General features: G+C 41.6%; 1 protein-coding gene across 1 annotated transcript in view; it reads left to right on the top strand.

The window, feature by feature from the left end:
- Rala (RAS like proto-oncogene A) overlaps positions 1 to 15891 on the top strand; it is a 49930-nt gene extending 34039 nt beyond the window's left edge. Inside the window, exons 2-5 of the mRNA XM_021631368.2 lie at positions 1498 to 1647; positions 5193 to 5401; positions 9496 to 9670; positions 15706 to 15891. Coding sequence (XP_021487043.1) covers positions 1534 to 1647; positions 5193 to 5401; positions 9496 to 9670; positions 15706 to 15828 — 621 coding nt within the window. The 5' untranslated portion in view covers positions 1498 to 1533 and the 3' untranslated portion in view covers positions 15829 to 15891. The remainder of the gene's footprint in view (positions 1 to 1497; positions 1648 to 5192; positions 5402 to 9495; positions 9671 to 15705) is intronic.
- Positions 15892 to 20847: the final 4956 nt, after the last annotated feature.

Genomic DNA, 20847 nt, shown 5'->3' with positions numbered 1-20847 from the left:
TGTGACTTTGCAGCCTGTTTTTCCTCCTAAAACCTGATACTCTGGCCAAAAGCAACTGTGTGCCATTAGTACCCATCACTACCACAACGTCCGTAAGAATCTAGACTCTGGGTTGGGAGCCTTAATATATTAAAACAAATGGATGTTCTAAGGAAATGAGGGCATGCTACATTAAAGCAGTCAAGTTATACTAACTACTCCAAAACCCACAGATGTTCCCATAACATGGTTGTTGAATTATGCACTGCTGGAATCCTATTTCTAAGTCTGTTACTAGTTGTTGGATGATGTTTCTTCACTTACAACAAACCTTTTCAAGGAGGTGCTTAATGCAAATGGCAGTCTTGTTTCCTACTGAAGTTATGAGGAACATTTCTCTTTTTGTCTCCATTCATTTATTTATTTATTTATTTATTTATTTATTTATTTATTTTACATCCTGATCAAAGCCTTCCCTCCTCTTCTCCCAGTGCCCCCCTCCTTTTTTTCTTCCCCTTCATCTCAGAGAAGGGGGAAGTCCCCCATGGGTACCAACCCGCCCTGGCCCCATTAAGTTGCTGTAGGATTAGGCACATCTTCTGCCACTGAGGCTGGATAAGGAGCAGGATCCAAAGTCAGGCACTGAAGTCAGAGAGGCCCTCTGCTCCAGTTGTTAGGGGACCCACATGAAGACCAAGCTGCGTATCTGCTACATATGTGCAAGGGACCTAGGACCAGTCCATGCCTGTTCTTTGGTTGGTGGCTCAGTCTTCTGTAAGCCCCGATGGGTTCAGGTTAGTTAACTCTGTAGGTCCTTTGTAGAGTCCTTGACCCCTCTGGCTCCCTCAGTCATACCCCCATCTCTTCTATAGGACTCCCCAGAGCTCTGTCTACTGTTCGACTGTGGGTCTCTGCATCTGTTTCCATCAACTGCTGAATGAAGCCTCTCAGAGGATTTATGCTAGGCTCCTGGCTACAAGATAGCCGAGTAACAGTGCTAGTGTCAGGGATTGGTTTTCTCCCATGGGATGGGTCTCAAGTAGGCCAGTCTTTGGTTGGCCATTCCCTCAAATCTTTGTTCCATCTTTGTCCCTGCACATCTTGTAGGCAGGACAAATTTTGGGTTGAAGGTGAGGAACATTTCTTTAAACGTTGTCTGTATGAATTAACATGAAAATAAAATGATCCGCTAGCCTTTTCTCATACTCTGTTAAGATACTCCAATGTAATTGATAGCCCAACTGTATCACTAGTGGTTGCCCTGGGAACTTTACATTTAGTCACAGCTCATTCCAGAATCTATTAGAAGAGAAATGCCCTTGAGTCACTGGCTTATCTCATTGCTAAGGCATTCTCTGATGGAGATTCTCCCTCTAAGAGTGTACAGTCCACTCCACTTACTATCTGCTTACAATCCCTGCAAAAAGAGCTGGTGTCTTGAACCCAAGGTCATTGTTTTTATTCCTTCACTGGAATTCTAAGGAGTATTCTGACCCCTCCCTGTTTCATTTGCCTTAGATTCCTCTTAATCCTCTGAAGACTCTGGAAAACAGGATGGCTGCAAATAAGCCCAAGGGTCAGAATTCTCTGGCCTTACACAAAGTCATCATGGTGGGCAGTGGTGGTGTGGGCAAGTCTGCCCTGACTCTGCAGTTCATGTACGATGAGGTAAGTGCCGACTTCACCTGAAGAGCAAAGGTTGAGTTTGGACAGAGTATTCCTGTAGCTTAGTTTTAGTGTTACTTGGTTGGATTCTTTTAATACTTGAAAGCTCCTAGTAATATTTTTCCCACTTTTAAGTTCAGAGCCAACATCTGTACCTACTTAATTTTACAGTCAAAAACTGAAAAGCCAGTCTCTGGACCCCAAGCTAAAAAACAAAACTGGAAGACGGCTGAAGCAATAATTTTTTTTGTTCATTTGCATTTTGTATACTGTTGATTTCATATCTAATCTTCTCTAATATTTGTATTAGTCCTTCCTTCCCCTTTTTGGGTGGGAATTTGAGATAGGGCCTCACTCCATAGTCTGTGCTGGCTTGTTTGTGTGCCTCAATGTCCCACTTGGCAACATTACAGCCCCTGAGCCACCATGCCCAGCAGTAGTTCCTTTCTTGCCAGCAAGGAAGCCAAAAACAAGAACATTTATGTTTTAACTTTTTTAGAATAGTTAAGAGACTTCATTCTAATAGCTGTAATTACAGTGCTTGTCTAAGTGACAACTGAAAACAAGTATTCAAAACAGTTGATTACTAATTACGGACTAAAAGCAGTAAAATGGTCCACATTCTAAATAAACCAGTTCTGAGGTTTCCCCAAGACAGACTGAACAGCACAGCCTCTTCAGTGTTTATGAAAACACAAAAGAAAAAAAAAAAATAGAGGTCGTCTTTGTATGGCAGATCAGACCCTTGTAGGCTGAGGGAGGCAGCTGTTTCAAACATGAAGATAAGGTATGCTCAAGGATGTAGGGCTGGAATGGACCTACCCTCTCAACTTGGACCAGCTCCTGATCTGCTCCCAGCATGGCTAAGTAAGCCCAAGAATAAGGTAGGAATGTGGTTTCCCATCTGGTCCAGCTCTCACCAGCCAAGGACAAGGCCAGGCCCTGTACCCTATGGCTGCTAACCCACTTCTAGGTGCCTCTGTGACCATAAGTACAAGCAAGCTATGGAATGCAGGTGACCCAAAGACAGTCAGGTCACAGGGTCTTGACTGTTGTCATGAAAATGATGGTGGCTTGTTCCCACAGGGTAGCAGGCAATCCTATAGGTTAGTTTGAGACTGTTACTGCATAGCTTACCCAGGCATGTGCACCCTTATGTGTGTTGAGGTGTTCTTGTCTTTCTTTTCCTTTTCCTCTTCCTTTTTTTTTTTTTATGCACTGAGTTTGGGTTGAAAATCAGTCACCAGAATGGATACTGACAATGGCCTATAGCTCAGTGCCTCCAGGCACTGACACCCAGATCCTTTCTCAGTACTAGCAGAGAGTTGATTCTCTTTTCAGAATCAGAAGGCTAAGTAATACTGCAGAGGAGTACCAGAAACTGAGTAGAAACAGAAACTATTTACATTAAATAAGAATCTGACTGTAGACTGTATATATACATGATCAACCCCTGAGCTAGCTCTGGCACACAGGACCATAGAGTCACACTTGCCGCATGGGAGGCAAGTTAAGGGCAGACAAGAAGTGAGCTGGGGAAGGGTCTGGTTCACTTCTGGTTCCAGACTGGTTAGACAGCCAGTCTGATCCTCTGCAGAGCTATCCCCGCTGGTGTGACAGATCACCTAAATGTACCAGTTCTTGTGCATAGAGAGTATGCACATGTGTGATTTCAGCTGCTTTGTGGCACTGGGGAGGTCTAGTTGGTGTCTGCTTGTTAGCAAACCAGGAGCTCAGCCTCAGCCAGTATCCTCATGAGCTTTTCGAGAACCTCATGCATATACCCTCCGTCATTGCTGTCCATTTTGAAGATCAAGCATGGGTGTTCTGGAAGTAGCACCACAGTAGCAAGATCGTGTCCTGGCTGTGCACACCTCATGGTGAAGCTGATGCTCTTGCACTCAGCAATCACCACCCTGGAACCAGTAGTGGGAATGGTGATTATTGTTTCACCATGCTTCAATTTAGAGAATTCTTGTCTTTCCTGCCACATCCAGGCCCATCCTGAGAATGTGTTACCCTACCCGTCCACTGCCAAAAAAAAAAAGAAAAGAAAAGAAAAGGTCCTCAAAGAGGTTTGCAAAGATATTTCCCAAGCTAGTACACAGAAAAAAGTGATACTGGCCAGACACCTCAGCAAAGCCTGCTCAGAGCCAGGTATTGGTTTCCCTCCCACAAGATGTTGGGGTTCTCAATGTTTGTTTTTAACTTTTATTAATTACACTTTATTCACTTTGTATCCCCCCATAAACCCTCCCCTCCTCCCCTTCTAATCTCACCTTCCCTCCCCCTTCTTCACGCATGCCCCTCCCCAAGTTCACTGATAGGGGAGGTCCCCCTCTCCTTCCTTCTGATCCTACTCTATCAGATCTCATCAGGAGTGGCTGCATTGTCATCTTCTGTGGCCTGGTTTTAATTATGTGTTTATTTTTATTTCACGTGCATTGGTGTTCTGCTTGCAAGTATGTCTGAATGAGGGTGTTAGATCCATAGGAACTGGCACAGATAGTTGTGAGCTGCCATGTAGGTACTAGGAATTGAACTCAGGTCCTCTGGAAGAACAACCACTACTCTTAACAACTGAACCATCTTACCAGCCTGCATCAGTATTTTAACTTTTAATAAATGGTTAAGCACAGTGTTAGAAAAAAAATATGGTAGAATGTTGGATAATCATTACAGCTACTAAAACATTATGTTTTAAATAATTACAGTGACTGTCTACCACAGTGGTTCTCAATCTGTGGGTTGCTACCGCTTTTGGGCTTGAATGACTTTCAGAGGGGTCACTGAACACCATCAGGAAACACAGATATTTACATTACGATTCATAACAGTAGTAAAGTTACAGTTACAAAGTAACAAAAATAATAATTTCATGTTTGGGGGTCACCACAACCATAAGGTTTGCAGCATTACTAAGGTTGAGAGGCACTAGTCTACCGTGTGCTGTTTACTGTGCTAGACTTAGGATACATACGCCAGAGTAAGTAGTCGTTCAGGACCCCTGCTGTCAAAGGTAAATTCTAGTAACTGATAGAACCATGAGGTGAATAATATGTGTATATAATAATGGAAGTGGAGATGACACTGTTTAAGGTCAGATAGTTGGGTTAAGGTTTTCCTAGAGAGTGGTGTCCATAGTGTACTGACTTGTCTCATTTAGAGAAAAGACTTGGTGATACTTATCTAAACATTGTGTACTAGAATTGTGGAAAAACATAAATTTTTTTCCACAATTCTAGTACCAAAATCTTGTAGATCTGGAGTCATCTAGAGTGGGATGCTAAATTTGATAAAAGTATATGTGTAATGTTTTTGTAGGTGTAGTGTTTTTAAAAAGAAAATGGGCTAATTTTAAGCTGTAAACAGTCTAGAAGCAAGACTTAACTCAGTCTTTTTTGCAGATAAAGAAGCTGACCAGTTATCTAAAATGAAAATTGATATAGTTTGGGGAAAACAGGTAAAGAGTAGTGATTTCTAAATAAGATGGTTTTTAGAGTAAAAAATAATAACTTTAAAATGGATGTATTTTGTGTGTTTTCTAGTTTGTAGAGGACTATGAACCTACCAAAGCAGACAGCTACAGGAAGAAGGTGGTGCTGGATGGAGAGGAAGTGCAGATCGACATCTTAGATACAGCTGGGCAGGAGGACTACGCTGCGATCAGAGACAACTACTTCCGAAGTGGGGAGGGGTTCCTGTGTGTCTTCTCTATCACGGAGATGGAGTCCTTTGCCGCCACAGCCGACTTCAGGTGCTGCTGAGCCTGATCTTGTTCACACAGCATTCTTTCCAGAAATGGGGATAACTGGAGCTTCTTGCTTGTTAATTGTTTACTGTCTTGAATAGTGTCTTTCCACTTTGATATCAGTGTGTGACTCTGGCCACTGTGGATACACACATACATATTCAGGTTTTACAGCTTCAAGTACCCAGAGACACTTTTGTTTTACTAAACTGTTGGTCTTTAAGAGTAAAGCATCTCTACTGCTGTTACGGTACAGGGATCACAGTGATGCTACCCATTTTTCCGGTAGCAGTCCATTTCTCAGCATTTGTCTCATGGTCACACTTTGCCACTCTCCTTATAATATAGGTTGCTGTTGGTTAATAACATTTCTTTTAGTTAATCATGGTTATTCCTAAACCAGCTGTATACCCATATCACCACACAGAGACTGGGATTTATTTAATTAACCCAGAGCACAGTGCTGGGCAATAGTTACTCCATCCTAACCCACCAAGCCTGCATAGCTCCCTCCCATTCAGATTTCCCACATTGCACTTGCGTTTAGTCATATCTTAGGTCCGGTTCATCTCTCCTCCTGGTTCTAAGTTCTCCCTGCCGATCTCTTCTCTCCTACTCTCCCACTCGCTTCCTTCTCCTCCCCTCCAGACCAGGATGTCCCACCCTATTTTCTCCATTGCACAGCATTGGCTGCTTGTTTTATTGACAATACAGAGAACAAATGGTGGCATGTTTACATAAACTTAAGACAGGTGATGCTTAGAATAAGCATCACAATGCAGTGTCCAGATTGAAACCAGATGGTGGTGTAGAGAAATCAGCATTTGAATGAACAAGGTTAAATTGTATACATTCCATAAGAACATTATACCAACAATAGGTGTTTAGAATTTTTAAAATACAAACAATTTTTATAGTAATGTCTGAATCTGTATTAAAGAAAGTATAGCATTAAGCAAAATATGTATAAAGATTTCAGACCTAAGAGTTTCTTTCTGTGACAGGTAGAGAAGTAGTTAATAAAAATAACTGGTTAATGCTTAAGAAAAACCATCTTCTTGAGTGATGGCTCTGTGGTTAAGACCAGTTGTTAGTCGTGTAGAGTACCTAGGTTTGGTTCCTGGAACCCACATGGTGACTCACAACCATCCCAAATTCCACTTCCAAGAGGTCTAATACCCTCTTCTGATCTCCATGGGTACCAGGCATGCATATAGTACACAGACATACATGCACACAAAATATACATACACATAAATACACACACTTAAAGAAAAATCATTTTCTTGCATATTGCCCAGTGGGTCCAGGTCTTCCATGTTTCTGATGTTTGGGTACTGCAGTTTAGAATGGGTCTCCTTTAGTACCTGGTTAATGGCATTTATCAGCACAGGAGAACTAGGAAGTCACAGTTCCCTGGCTAGTAGAGAGACAGTTGTAGGTCATTGTCCTTAGCATCTTAGTTCAGTTTTCCAACTGTGAAGAAAGTAACCTAACATGTAACTGTTCGCCCAGCACCGAGCAGGTGGTAGAAGGACATCCTTGCTACAGTGTAATAATGATGCCTGGAACCATGAGACTGCCTGTCAGAAGAAAAAAGAATAATAGAAATGTTGTTGTTACCAGCCCCAGAAATGCACCAGTGGGCCAAAATTCTACAAACATATCATAAATTAAGTAGCAAGAATAGTGAGTTGTTGATAGGCATTTTTGGGAGATTGTGAGTGGTAGCAAATGTGATACCACAGAACTATACAAACTAACATATGTTTTGCTGGCTTGCTACTCAGAGAATCCTGTAATGGTCTCACTGACTCAAATGAATATGTGTCCTATAACTTCTGCACCTCTAAACAATTTCAGTGGTACGGCAGGTCTGTGGTAGCAAGATAATCTAAGTCTAAGACATTTACTTTTGTTTCTTGATTCAAAGGTTTATTAGTGTTTATTTAGTGTGTGAGTGCATGCATGCATGCATGTGCTTATGTGTGCATGTCACAGGATGAATGCGGAAGTCAGAGGACAAATTGTGGGACGCTCTTCTCTCCTTCTATCATATGAGTCCCAGAAAATGAGCACAGGTAGTCAAGCTTGGGGATAGGGGTCTTTACTAGCTGAACCATCCAGCTGGTCGTGTTTCTTTATTTTGAAACTGAAAAGGCCAGACAGGGTTTCAGATACCAGTAAGTCCAGTTCCCTGTGATACTGAGGCAGAAGTATCACAAGTTCAAGGCCAGGCCACAGTTGTTAATGGCATTTATCAGAATGAAAGAGATTCCTAAATCCTAGCTCAGTGGTTCATCTCCTGCCTAACATGCTCAAGGCCTGGGATTCAATCCTATGACCTGTAAAATAAATACATACACAGACCAGCTCAGCATCTTCCTCCAGTAATGTAAGCGCTCCTGTGACTTACTGTGTAATTTACTGTGGACCACACAGTTACAGACGTCCACTTCTAATGCTCTCAACAACTGTACAAATAATGCATGGTCAGTCCCATCTTACAGAGGAGGGGAGTGAGGCATGACTAGGAAATAGTTGGTGATACCTTATAGTTGGTGTAATATACAAGAGCTACCTTCAGAAAAGTCTGTCCTGTATGGGATGGACCTTTGGAATGTAGTAACAACAGTGCTGTCTCTGAGAGCTTCTTCCATAGTCCCAGTTTAATTATGAGAAAAACATCACAAAACAACTGAGAGACATTCTGTAATGTCTCAAGTCTTCCAAGCTCGTCATCAAAACAAGGATAGTCTGAGAGTCCACACAGACTAATGGAGTGTCAGGAAACTAAGTGTTCTGTGGTGCCCTGAATGAGTGCCTGGAGCAGAAAAAAGATGCTGTGTACAGTTGGGAGTGTATGAATGAGAATGGAACTCAGTGGTGTAATATAGAAAATAAAAACCAGTGTTGGGCTAAATATTGTTATTTGTTAACCCTAAGATTATCACAGTGGTATTATTTGACCCGCTATCACAAATAATAAGACACAGATACCTGTTTGGATTTTATAATTGCCTTATTACCGCGGGCCCAAAAACCTCACCATTCATCTCCCAGTCCCCATCCAATGCCATCTGCCTTAATCATCCGTATCTGGCTGCCTTCCATCCATAATCTCAAGATACTTGTATTCTTCATCTGGGCCTTTTCACACCTTTATTGGAGTCCTTTCTCCAAGCCCACTTGGTTTCTTTTCCATCCTAACCCATTGTGGCATCCTCCTTCCTCCTGTGTTCCCATCCATTTCTTTTCCTGTGGTTCTCCTGTCCTCAAAACCCCGGGAACATTAACCAGGCCTCCCACATTCTGCCCTGCCCAGGTATAGACCTTTAATCAACCATTTGGGTATAATGTCTTAGGAAGGTTTACAAAAGATGTAGGTGTATCAGGGCAGTAACCAGATCTTGAGAGCCAGTAATTCACATCAAAATAAAGCATCAGGACAACCCCCAACAGTAGCGGAACGCTTGCCTAGCCGTGGGGTCTGTCCCACACTGGAAAAACTAAAAGCTAAAATAAATAAAAAAAAATAACTAAGGTTACCTGTATAATGTTTGGATCTGATTAGTAGGTGATGTGTGAAGTTGCTGATGCATGAAATGTGCTCACCCTTACCTAGCAACCAAGGAGAGTAGAGTCTCCTGCTTCACTGCTGCTGCCATGCTTATGCCCCCTATTCTGCTGTATTTTTGATTGTTATTTAAGGGAATATGTATCTGAATTAATTGACGACAGGTAACAGATGAATAAGTTCCTATCTAGCTATCAGATTGCTGTAAGCTAGTTATTATTTTGTGGGGTTTTTCTTGGTTTTGTTTTTAGATTTATTTTATATGTTTGAGTCTGTTTTGCCTGCTTGTAGGTATGTACACCATATATGTGCCTGATACCCCCAGAGATCAGAAGAGGACATCAGATCCTGTGGGATCAGAGTTAGGGATGCTTGTGAACCACCCTATGGGTGCTGGGGACTGAACCTGAATCCTCTGCAAGAACAACACAAGCTCTTGACTGCAGAGCCATCGTTCTAGCCCCTGTTTTGTGATTTTAATGTATAGACATTCTGTTAATACTTCTTTCTTTTAATTATCTAGAGAGCAGATTTTGAGAGTAAAAGAAGATGAGAATGTTCCATTTCTCCTGGTTGGTAACAAGTCAGATTTAGAAGATAAAAGGCAGGTTTCTGTAGAAGAGGCAAAAAACAGAGCTGACCAGTGGAATGTTAACTATGTGGAGACATCTGCTAAAACACGCGCCAACGTTGACAAGGTAAACTGTGGTTCTCGTTGTACTGCACCGTGTGTGTGGCCCTGTTACCCTACTACCTAGACTCTTAGATCCACACTAAGATTTAATATAATGATTTTTTTTTTTTTAATTTATTGATGGTGCCATTGCACACCTGTGGAGGTCAGAGGATAGCTCATAGGAATCTATTCTGTCCTTCCACCAGGGATTGAACTTAGGTCCTTGGGCTTGGTGGTAAGCACCTTTACCCACCAAGCCATTTCAGCAGCCCTGACAGAGACTGATTTTTATCATCACTAAATGCTTAAGTAAGACATGTTAGAAATGTTATACTTCACCTTGCCTTTGGCTTTCTCAGACACAAGATACTACAGCTAGATGGACTTTTTTTTAATCATCAATAGCATTCCTCATCCACTAACTGCCTTCATTTTTGATGGGACTGAATAGCATAAAAGAAATTCCTTAGGTCCTAACATGCCAGCACGGTATGTGCTTGCCCTGACTGATGCCTGCCTAGTGCTATGTAAGGTCTCTGAAGGGAGGGTGCTTCTGGAAGGAAGAACCTCTAATTGAGAGGCTTCTAACATCTCCGTCACCACTATGATTCTTTATTCTCAGCTTTTGTTTCCCCGGGTGCAAAGGGAAATCCTTTACATCCCCATATCGTCCCCTCTGTATTGAGTGACCCTACTTGGGAACTGTATAGGACTCTTTTCAGGATTAGGGAGATTGTCTTTAGGGCTGAGACAACTCTGGGGCTAGGAAACTGTCAGTGGGATGCTCTGCTGTCTCCTGTGTACTGTGACTATCCAGAGGAGCCCTTAAAGCCTGCTGTGCAGGCCAGTTGTCCTTTAATCTTAACAAGCACACATCTTAAGGCTCACCACTAAGGATTTTGCTTTGTTTGTTTCGCATCTGGGCCTGAGAATGCATTTCTAGAAAGCTTGCATTGCTGTAGGTGATCTAAGGTTTTATAAACTGTCTGCTTATACATAAAGGTCTATAATCCTGATTCAGAAAGCATGAGGTTGGCCAAGTGTGATAGCTTGCACCTTTTACCCCAACACTGGCAAGGCAGAGACAGATCTGTGAGGCCAAGACCAGCCTGGTCTATACAGTCAATTGGAGAACATGTTTCCAGAAGAAAAACATGCGCACACACTAAGAAGGAAAAGAAAAAAAAAAAGGTTGAGGCAGAAAGCATGAGGTTAAAAAAACAAAAAAACAGGTTCTTTCTGTTCATTTATAATAGATACCATGATAGTGTTGTTATGATTAAATTTTTAGTAATGTGCTCAGACTTTTAGTACTTGCACACAGTGAGTCCTACAATATTTCTGTTCCAAATACTGTGTTAGTTTTCTGTAAACTTACATTACTATTTTTAAAGTACTTATAAAATATACTTTAAGATTCAGTGTGAGGGGGTTGAAAAATTGGACAAGTATATCTTTCTTCCTAATTGTCTTAAGCAACTTGTGAACACACTAAAAGTGACTAGGACTAAGGGGGAAGGGAAAGAGAGGCAAATATTAGCAGTCCACAGAGATGAGCTGCGCTGTTACAGCCATGTGGTAGTGATCGCTGACCTCAGAGGCCGTGAAGGTGGGATCAAGAAGACAAAGAAGACAGCCAGCAGTGCAGCAAGAATGCAGTCCAGATGTGTTACTAGAAAAAAAATGTAGATGGCTCTAAACTTAAAAGGCATTTAGTTTTATTATAAAAACAGACGTACTATTTAAATATCAGGTCATATTTAGTAGCCTGTGTCATTGGGGAAAAAATGAAAGTATATTTTTGGCAAGAAATGTAGAAAGAGCCTCTTGTTTATGGAAGGGCAGTGTGGTGATTATCTCTCAAAATTGTGACCCAGCACTTCAAATTCTAAAAGTATATTGTGTCTTAGCACAGACTAGGGCAAGTGGCATAAAGTCCCACTCCTAACCAAGAAGCTATTTGTAATTGATGGTGACTAGGAGAGAGAAAAGTAGTTTTCTCCAGTGGACTTTCACTGGCACATCAGCCCACACCCCAGGGCAGGTCCCATGTCTGTGTGTAGTTGTAGAGCACACAGGGATGCTGTGTTTTCAGAGCTTTGAGGGGGTTTTGTTTGCTTGTTTGTTTGCTTCCTTTTTGGTTTGTGGGGTGTGTGTGTGTGTGTGCGCGCACGCGTGCTTTTTGGTTTGTTTTGTGTGCTTTTGTTATTTTCTTTCCTTTGTAGGGATTGCATGTTTCTTTTGTTTTATTTTTGAGATAGAGAGAGAGAAACAATAAAGTTGATAGGTGGGGGAGTGGGACTGGGAGGAGTTGCAGGAGAGAAAGATTATGATCAAAATACTCTATAAAAATTAAAGCCAATAAATACAGAAGTGTTGAAATAAAAAATTAAAGTATATTTTACAGGAAAATCATACACAGATGTAAATATAGTTACAGTAATAGTCATTGGAACAGTATTTATAGATGGAAGAGACTAGAGCTACATGTGTCCAATAACAGACTTGTTTAAGTTGTGATGAGTCTTTATATGGAACCCAAACATTAAAAGGAGAAAGTGTTTTAGCCCCTGAGCCGTCCCTCCCCAACACCCACAAGTTTTTCTACAAACAACACCGCACTGAACTTCCTATGGGTGCAAGGGTTCTTAAACAGTGATGACAAAATGCCTACCATAAGACTATCCGTGTGGCCCATCGTCTTTGTAAGAAACTGTTTCCATATGGTCTTGCCAGACCAATTCAAACAGCCCCTTAGAACTTGCAAGAAAATGGTGGACCTGATTACCAGTGAACCTGTACTACTTTGATTGGTTGGCGATTGTCAGTCTTCTGCCAACTCTGAAGTCTAATCTGCCCATTGATCTGTGTCTGCTTTATAGTAGCAACATTACTCCTCTGTCCACTTGCATTTGTTGTCATTATTGTCTCCTAATCTATAACTTGTCTTTATGTGGCATACTTTATCTTTGACCATGGAAAAAGTACAAGATTATGTAGTCAGATTTTGAGTGTTTTATTTTGTGATTTCTGAACTGGATAGCTTTCTTAACAGTATTCGACCTTGTAAGCTATGCACACACACACACACACATTTCTTTCTATATTGGTTTTTATAAAAGCTTCTTACTTGGTTCTCTTGAAACTTAGAGTCTGTGGTGTGAACTCAGGGCCACTTAAATACTTAAAAAGTGAAAATACTGGTGAAGACAGTTTTTATTTTTCAGCCACAGTTAAAAAAAAAAAAAAAAGATATCAAGTCAGGCGTAAACTTGTGGGTTTGTTTTGTCTGGCTTTATTTTGATTAAGTATAAAGGTATTTCCTCTGCTCATTAGTGTACAATTAGAAAGCCAAATTTCATAGGTACTGGGTTGCCCTAAAATGAGGAAAGAAGATGGAGCCAGGAGAACAGGATGGGAGGAAGGGGAAGGAACTGTGGTAAAGGAGGTGACGGTGCTGCGACCGTGGGAGTGCTGGCTGTCTGCTTTTCTTTTCCTCTTCCCTGCTAGATGTTTCCTTTACTTGGAGCTTGAAATAGAACTTAACTCATCAAAGTAGCTGGTGCCAACATTAAATGTTTCCGACCATGTTTTCTTGTTTGGGTGGTTTCTTGGTGTTATTCACTTGTTAGAAATTAGAAATTTAAGCCTTCATATATATCCTTTTCATAGTGCACCGAATCTATCTGCAGTAGACACCAGCACTGTAGGATTCTCACGAAGACCTTTGGTCAGAAAGGAAGCTTCTTGCTGGAGCTAGTTCCATCTGAATGAGAAGCTGAGGCTTCCAAACTCCCTGGGAGAAGCTGAATCCCAGCAGTGTGGTATTTCAGCATCGTATGCTTCCCACTCCAAAATTTACCCTGTAATCATCCGTTCCTGTATCTGTTGACCACCAACATTCTAGAACATCCTCACTTTCTCCTTTAAATTTTATGTTTCTGGCTCCAGCTCAAAAATCAACTATTCACCCAAGAATCCTTGGTTTCATTTGATAGACTGTTACTCAGCAGCCTCAACCTGAGAATATTTGCTCATTGTTTTTCAGTTGTTATCGCTTTGTGACTTTTCATTGAACAGTGGCAAGAAATCCTTTTTTTTTTTTTAATAGCAGAAAAACTCGTGAGTTCACATTGTTATTACCCATGTAGATTTACTATCACAAGTCCTTACCTCTGTAAGGTACCCACCCTGGAATCCTGGCTTCTAACAGCAACACTTGTTGTCCCGCAGAGCGTTTGTGAGTTACCTTCAGAGGAAGCCACAGAGTGACTCTTAAGACTTGTTTGGCTTTGGTCTGTTATTGCTGGGATTCTGGGTGTGTACATGTGTGTGCGTGCACACAAGTGTGTCTGTGCACAGGTATGTCTGTGTGGATGCACATGTATGTGTGCCTGTTGTGTTTGTACATCTGGGTATGAGTGTAAGTGCATGTGTGTGTATGAATGAGTGTGCATGTATGTGCTACTCAGGATCACACCTAGAGTCTCTTGCAAGCTAGGCATTGTGGTCCTTCTTGTTGTTGGACTTCTGTTTTTATCTTTAACACCTAAGGTGAATTTTCCATACGCTGTGTCCTAAAGACTCTTGAAATAATGTGTTCCTCTGCATGATTACGGCATCAACTAGAAATGCAGTCATTCTTTCCAGTTATTAGTGATTTTTGTGTTTTATATGTGGTTTTAGTGTTCAAAATTGTAAGTTTCCCAGATAAAAATTACATAAAGCATGTTCAGAGGTGCCTGATGGTTCTGTTATCTTCCATTGCTCTTGAAAATAGTCTTCCTAATAAGCTACATAGTGTTTGGTTCATCACTTGATTGTTTCATATTTGCTAGTGCAAGCAGATACACATGTACTGCCCCTCTCTCCCACACAAGCACCATTCTCCCTGCGGCTGCACCTTGCAGTTTTTTAATTAGATTCCCTTGAGAGCTAAAGGCTTAGTAAGACAAGCCTGTCAGACATTATGGTCTTTGTCATTTGTGGTGTATGTATGTGCCCACATGTGACAAGCTCTCCTTTATATTTCTTGTTTGTTTCTAGTCTTACTGGAGTTTTGTTTTGTTTTGTTTTTGTTTTTGTTTTTGTTTTAATTCTATAAGTAGTAACTGAATTTCTGAAGAAAATACAAATGTTTGTGAAGCTTGGGCAGGCATTTGGTGAGTTCAGGGCAGCAAGACTCTAAAAACCAAACAGAATGTAAGAATATGGCTTGTGAGAGTTACCCTCCCCTCCCACACTTTGCTTATTACATCTTTCTAGTCCTTTCTTTGTTAGAGAACAGAAGATTTGTAATTGAAATTTACTATCTAAATTATTTCACCAGGGATTTTTAGTTGTGTTAATTTTTTAATTATAAACAAAATTACAACTAAATATAAATTAGCAAAATGTAATTATTGATCACAAAGTGCTCAAGTATATATTTATATGGCCTGGAGAGATGGCTCAACTGTTAGAAGCACTGGCTGCTCTTGCACAGGACCCAGGCTCAGTGCCCAGCACTCATGACAGCTCACAACCATCTTGAACACCATTTCCAGGAGATTCATTGCCTGTGGCCACCTTAGGCACAGGGAGTGGGGGAGAGTTACACCATGGTACACATTGTACATACATTTTAGGCAAAACACTCATACACATAAACTAACACTAAATAGCCTTTCAAAAGTACTTCATATAATCTTTTGAGTTTATCTTGGACTCTATCATTACTACATAGCACTGTTTTCATTTGAATCTTGAGAATTACAATAACTAGATGGGGTTTGTTGTACAGTTTACCAAGAAATGTGTATCATTCAGAAAAGTTGCTGTTTTCCACAAGTCTCCAGCTGACCTGTGTGCTTTCATTTGCCGGCATTCACCAACACACCCTCATAGGGGCCTGACAGCTCTGTGGCTGAGCCCTTGTCATCCTGTGCTGGGCTTGGGCCCATCTGGGGAAGAGCTCCTAGAGAATGATTCTTTCATCCCCCAGGTTTGCTGCTGTGATTCAGAAGCACTGAGTTCATGCTGTTACTCATTTCATTCACTCTGCTTTCTTATTTCTAGGTATTTTTTGATTTAATGAGGGAAATTCGAGCCAGAAAGATGGAAGACAGCAAAGAAAAAAATGGAAAAAAGAAGAGGAAAAGTTTAGCCAAGAGAATCAGAGAAAGATGCTGCATTTTATAATCAAAGCCCAAACTCCTTTCTTATCCTGACCGTACTAATAAATATAATTTATAAGCATTGCCATTGGAGGCTCAATTGACTGAAATTACTTTAACATTTTGGAAATTGTTATGTATCACTAAAAGCATGAATTGGAACTGCACTGGAAGTCAAATTCACTTAAAAAAGAAATTGTGAGGCTTCAACGAGAAGCAGAGTTCAACTTATTTCATAATTGCCTACATTTATCACAGTCCTGAATGTAGCGTGTAAGCTTGGTTTTTTTGGGGGGTGGGCAGTCTTCCTTGAACTGTTAATCAAGAGGTGAAATGGGGTGGGGGTGGGGGGAATGGCCACTTCCTCTGGTGTTTATTATAAAGCTTAAATTTTATATTATTTTAAAAATATGTCTTGGTCTTCTACTGCCTTGAACAATGACAATTGTGAACATGACAGTTAACTGTACGACTTTTTAAACTGTTGTTATGCAAATCTAAGAGAAGACAACGTTGCTGGCATGGTTGTTGCATAGAGTAAAACAGTAATTCATCTGTGAATCTGCATAGTAATTATCTGGTGATTAACTTACAAAAAGGTGTGAACTTATTCATGGATATTTTTGAATATGCCTTAATTTAGAAACTGAAAAATAATCCAGTTACATCACTCTGGGTGTGTTCTCACTAGCACTTGGGGCCACTCGCTGCCCCCGTGACTGGTAACAGAAAGTCTTATCCTGCCAGGCAGTGTAGAGCTACAAGGAAGATTCCTGAAAAACATCCGTCTGCTCGAAGTCTGACCAAATTACAGATGTGTGCCATACTCTGGTTCTTAGAGTTCCAGAGCTCCTTTGTTGGTTTTAATAAACTATAAGGTAGTTAGAGGTGAAGGGCCAGCATATATACACAGTGATTTTAGATTATGAGTATCAGTACCAATTAAGTTTGAGTGAATGCTCCTTTTATGTAGGATGCTGGTCCTCAGTAATCACTTTCTGCAAGTGATGCACTTTTAAGTGTTTAATCTCCTGGGAGCAGGGCATAGGGAAGACCATCAGAAGAGCTAATGTGGTTTGCAATAGGACACTTGAGGAAAGATGCTTGCCACCTGTAGGTTCTAAATGTGTACTCATGAGGTTACAGTTTGGGCGTTAGGAGGAGTCTTTGTAGTCTCTTTATGTTCATAATGAATACTGTATCTGTCTTTCCTAACATGAAGCAGTTGAACATATGTGACCCACGCTGACCAGATGGCAGGCTGTGATGTTTCTGCTGCAAGAATTCAAGCATGCTGTTAGGAACATAATTTCAATGGGAAGTAAACCACTATTGGATTTTTCTTTTCCTCTATGGGGCTAAGATACTTGATTAAACAGTTGACTTGTTGCACAGTCCTAACTTCATATGGTCAAAGAGACGCTCAGGCATTCCAAGAAACAAGTGTGTACGTGAAATTATCAGAGATGGGCAGTCAGGGACTCTGCTGTCTAGATAGTACATTCAGCTTATCATAAATATTTGTTCTTAAAGGGTTTCATTTAATATTTTTACTGGCTAGGCCATGTGCAAAATTAGAGTTCCCTGTGTAACCCCAGCCAGCAGGCCCAGCATGGCTGCGTGCACTCATTGCAGTCTTGTTGAACCAGGGTCCTAACCACTAACATTGCAATTTGCTTTGAAACCTTTCCCTCCCCGGGGTACTAGGTGCTATGAAGCCAGCTGACAGATGCAGCACATGTCTGAGGCTGATGCCACTACCCGGTTCGTTTATTTGCAATTTGAGCCATTTAAAGACCAATAAACTTCCTTTTTTAAAAATGCTTGTGGTGTTAATTGATGTTCACATGTGATATTTTCACTTTACTGCATCTTGAGCAGAGATTTAACAAATAGCTGAATCCTAAGCAATTTGAAGATCTTTGTGGTCTGGCAGATTCCAGAGTGGTGTAGGTGTTCAGGTATAATTCACTCTCAGGATGGGAGACTCCTGTGACAGTTGCTGGCAGATGGGCTCTGTGCTGTCATGAAAATCTCAACTTCCTTTGCCTTCACATGCTTCGAACAGATGGCAGATTTTGTATTTGTTTTCTAATCAGAACATCTCAGAGACAATTTTGCTTCAAAAGGTGGGTAGGAGTGACTGCCTGTTACCTTTCACACAGTGGTTGAATAGACTCTGGGTTAGATGAGCATGTCCTTGCAAAAGCAAATTCACCAGCAGCAAGGGGAGGAGAGCATTTATATTAGAGCCAGAATAAAACAATGTGAAACAGATGCTGGGTGCCGGATGGTCAAGGTAAACTCTCGACTCAGTCAGAATGCCATGTCTCACCTTAACTTCAGTTGCCTTAGTGAGCCCACTGGTGAATCCTCAGAGCACTCTGAAGTGCCCATGGGGCATCAGACATTACGAGGCTCTTTTTGAAAATTCCTTCAGGAGTCGAGAACATCTCAGTAGACCTCTTCAGTGTATGCCTTCAGTTTTCAGTAGTAGTTTTTGGGCTACCTGTCCTGGCTGTTGCTGCTGGAAATATGCCAGTGAAGGGAAACTGGGTTGGGGGCAATCACATTGCTTGCTACTAAAGGAAGTACAAACACACCATGCACAAGGAGAGGATGTGAAGAGAGGAAAGCTGAGGTTAAACCTAGTTGTCCTTATTGTTACTGGTAATCCATTTAATAGTAGCAAACGTGACACACCCTTCAGGTTAAATACTAACCCTGTAGCTTTAACTTTATCTAACATAAGTGCCCTTGTTAGTCTTTATTCTTCACATGAGGAATCTGGGGCATAGAAAAGGATGACCTTGGACCTTTGATTCTCCTGCCTCGCAAGTGCTAGGATTGTAAACGTGCCAAATTTACAGGATGCTGGGCATACCGTAATCCACAAACTGGGCAAGCACTGCCAACTGAGCTAACTCCCCACCCCCACCCCTAGTTTATATTCTTAACCACCTCATTAGAAAAGACAACGTGGAGCTGAGAATATATATAAAATAATTTGAAGTCCACTAAAGTGAGAATCACCCAAGATTTCCCAGCGTTCAGGGTTGTCTTTAGAAAACTGGCAGAAGTTGCTGTGTAAACAGAAAAGCTGCTTACATGCTGGTTGCTTTCTGCTGAGAGGAAACACACACACATATGCACACACTGCCCTGCTCAGAGCTCAGCCTGGAGTCAAAAGATTTCGTGCTTCCCCAACCCCCGAACCTCCATTTCAGTAAAGAAGCATCATGAAGCCTTCATCTCAAAATAATTTAACTGCAAAGTCATTTCTTTGTCCTAAGCTCCAGTAGGTCTGCACACAGCTGTTGTAGATGCGTGGGTGGAGGGTGAGAGAGTGGGGAAGGCGCCTTTCCAGGCATGAGAAAGGGTGCAAAGGGTTTACCTTTTTGGGTATTTGTCTTGTTTGTGATGTTGGGACTCAAACTGAGGACCTCATCGTGCCTGCACATCAAGCATCATCTACCTACTGAACTGTGGCCCTAAAACCTGTTGAAGAGAAGCCTCCAGACATGATAATTTACATGATTAGTCCCAAATTTTTCACTACTTGCAAGCAGCTTTACACCTAAGGACAGGCTGTTTGAACCAGACAATTAAGAGTGGAGGCTTGAGCTGAAAGAGCAGAGCTGGCATGTGCACTCATTTCTCCAGTGCCCCTGTAACTGTTAGAATTAATTTCCCTTTTTAATAAGAGTTACCGTGTGACACTGCTTAACACTGATTGAACCATGAAATAACTGGAATCTGTATATTTTATTTGACGTGTTGGCAAAAAAAAAAAAAAAAGGAACTAGAAAAGTAGTTGAAGAGACTCAAGTTGTCCCTCTTCAGTCCTAAATGTTAGCACTGAGAGGACCCTCTGAAAGAAGTAAACTGCAGAGCCCAGGCAGCCTTGGTTGGCTAGAGAGGCCAGAAGGGAAAGGTTAGAGGTGCAACCACTGGTAGCCTGCTACTCCTAGCCAGGTGATCCCTAAGAGGGAGAAAAACACTCTCCTCAAGAGCCAGTGAAGGGGATGGAGGGAGCATGGTTAGTGGGTTCAGGGTGTAGTTAGGAAGAGTTACTTATTAGGATGACTGCAATCAACAAAATTAATTGAACTAATAGGGGGTAGCCAGGATTTTTAACGTTCCCATCAGAAGTGAATGATGATGAATGTGCCACCTGACCAGGAAATTATACCTGGTTACAGGTAATGAAATGTCATCCTGTATGCCTTAAATATGCGCAACTGCCACACGCCAATCTTTAGCTTTGTCATGGTTTACAGTGGTGCACAGCTATAGTACCAGCTACTTATACTCACTCAAGGTCAGGGGTTCCTTGTTGAAAACATATACTTACTTAAATACCAAGAAAACAGATTTAAAAATAAGTGTATCGTGCCAACTAGAGTAGACAATAGTGACAGAGATGGAGGGATGGAGGGATGGAGGGATGGAACAATTAGCTCCTATCTTAGCCTCATCAAAGGCCTGGAAGAAAACATAAGGAATCACTAAAGTAAGAATGAAGATGGTGGCGGTTTGAATAGGTATGGCCCCTGTAGACCCATGCATTTGAATGCTTGGCCTTTTGCAAGTAAGACTATTAGGAGGAAGTATGTCACTGGGGGTGGGCATGAGGTTTCAAAAGTTCAAGCCAGGTACAGCGTTTTGCTCTCCCTGCTGCTGACAGATCCGCACGTAGAGCTCTCAGCTGCCACGTCTGCCTGTGTGCTGCCATGCTCCCAGGCTCCAGGGTAATGGTCTAAGCCTGTGGCACTGTAAGCCAGCCCCAATTAAATGCTTTCCTTTAGAAGGGTTGTGTTGGTCATGGCGTCCTTCCACAGCCATAGAACAATGGCTAAGACACTGGTCATTGTGATTCATGGTTTCACAGCTGGGTAGGACTACTGATTGCTTCCTCAGTTTGGCAGTTTGCAAAGCACCTTCTGGTGCTGTGAAAGCTGGTGCACAGCCGAAGTTTTTGAGGACCAGTGGAGTACAGACCTCTTTACTGCCTTTATTCTCTGTCTGTGTTCTTGTGTATAGG

Source organism: Meriones unguiculatus, chromosome 19 (genome assembly GCF_030254825.1).
Source record: "Meriones unguiculatus strain TT.TT164.6M chromosome 19, Bangor_MerUng_6.1, whole genome shotgun sequence".
In the NCBI taxonomy this organism is placed as follows: domain Eukaryota; kingdom Metazoa; phylum Chordata; class Mammalia; order Rodentia; family Muridae; genus Meriones; species Meriones unguiculatus.
The sequence above is the reverse complement of the archived record's forward strand: the minus strand, read 5'-3'. Positions and strand labels throughout refer to the sequence as shown.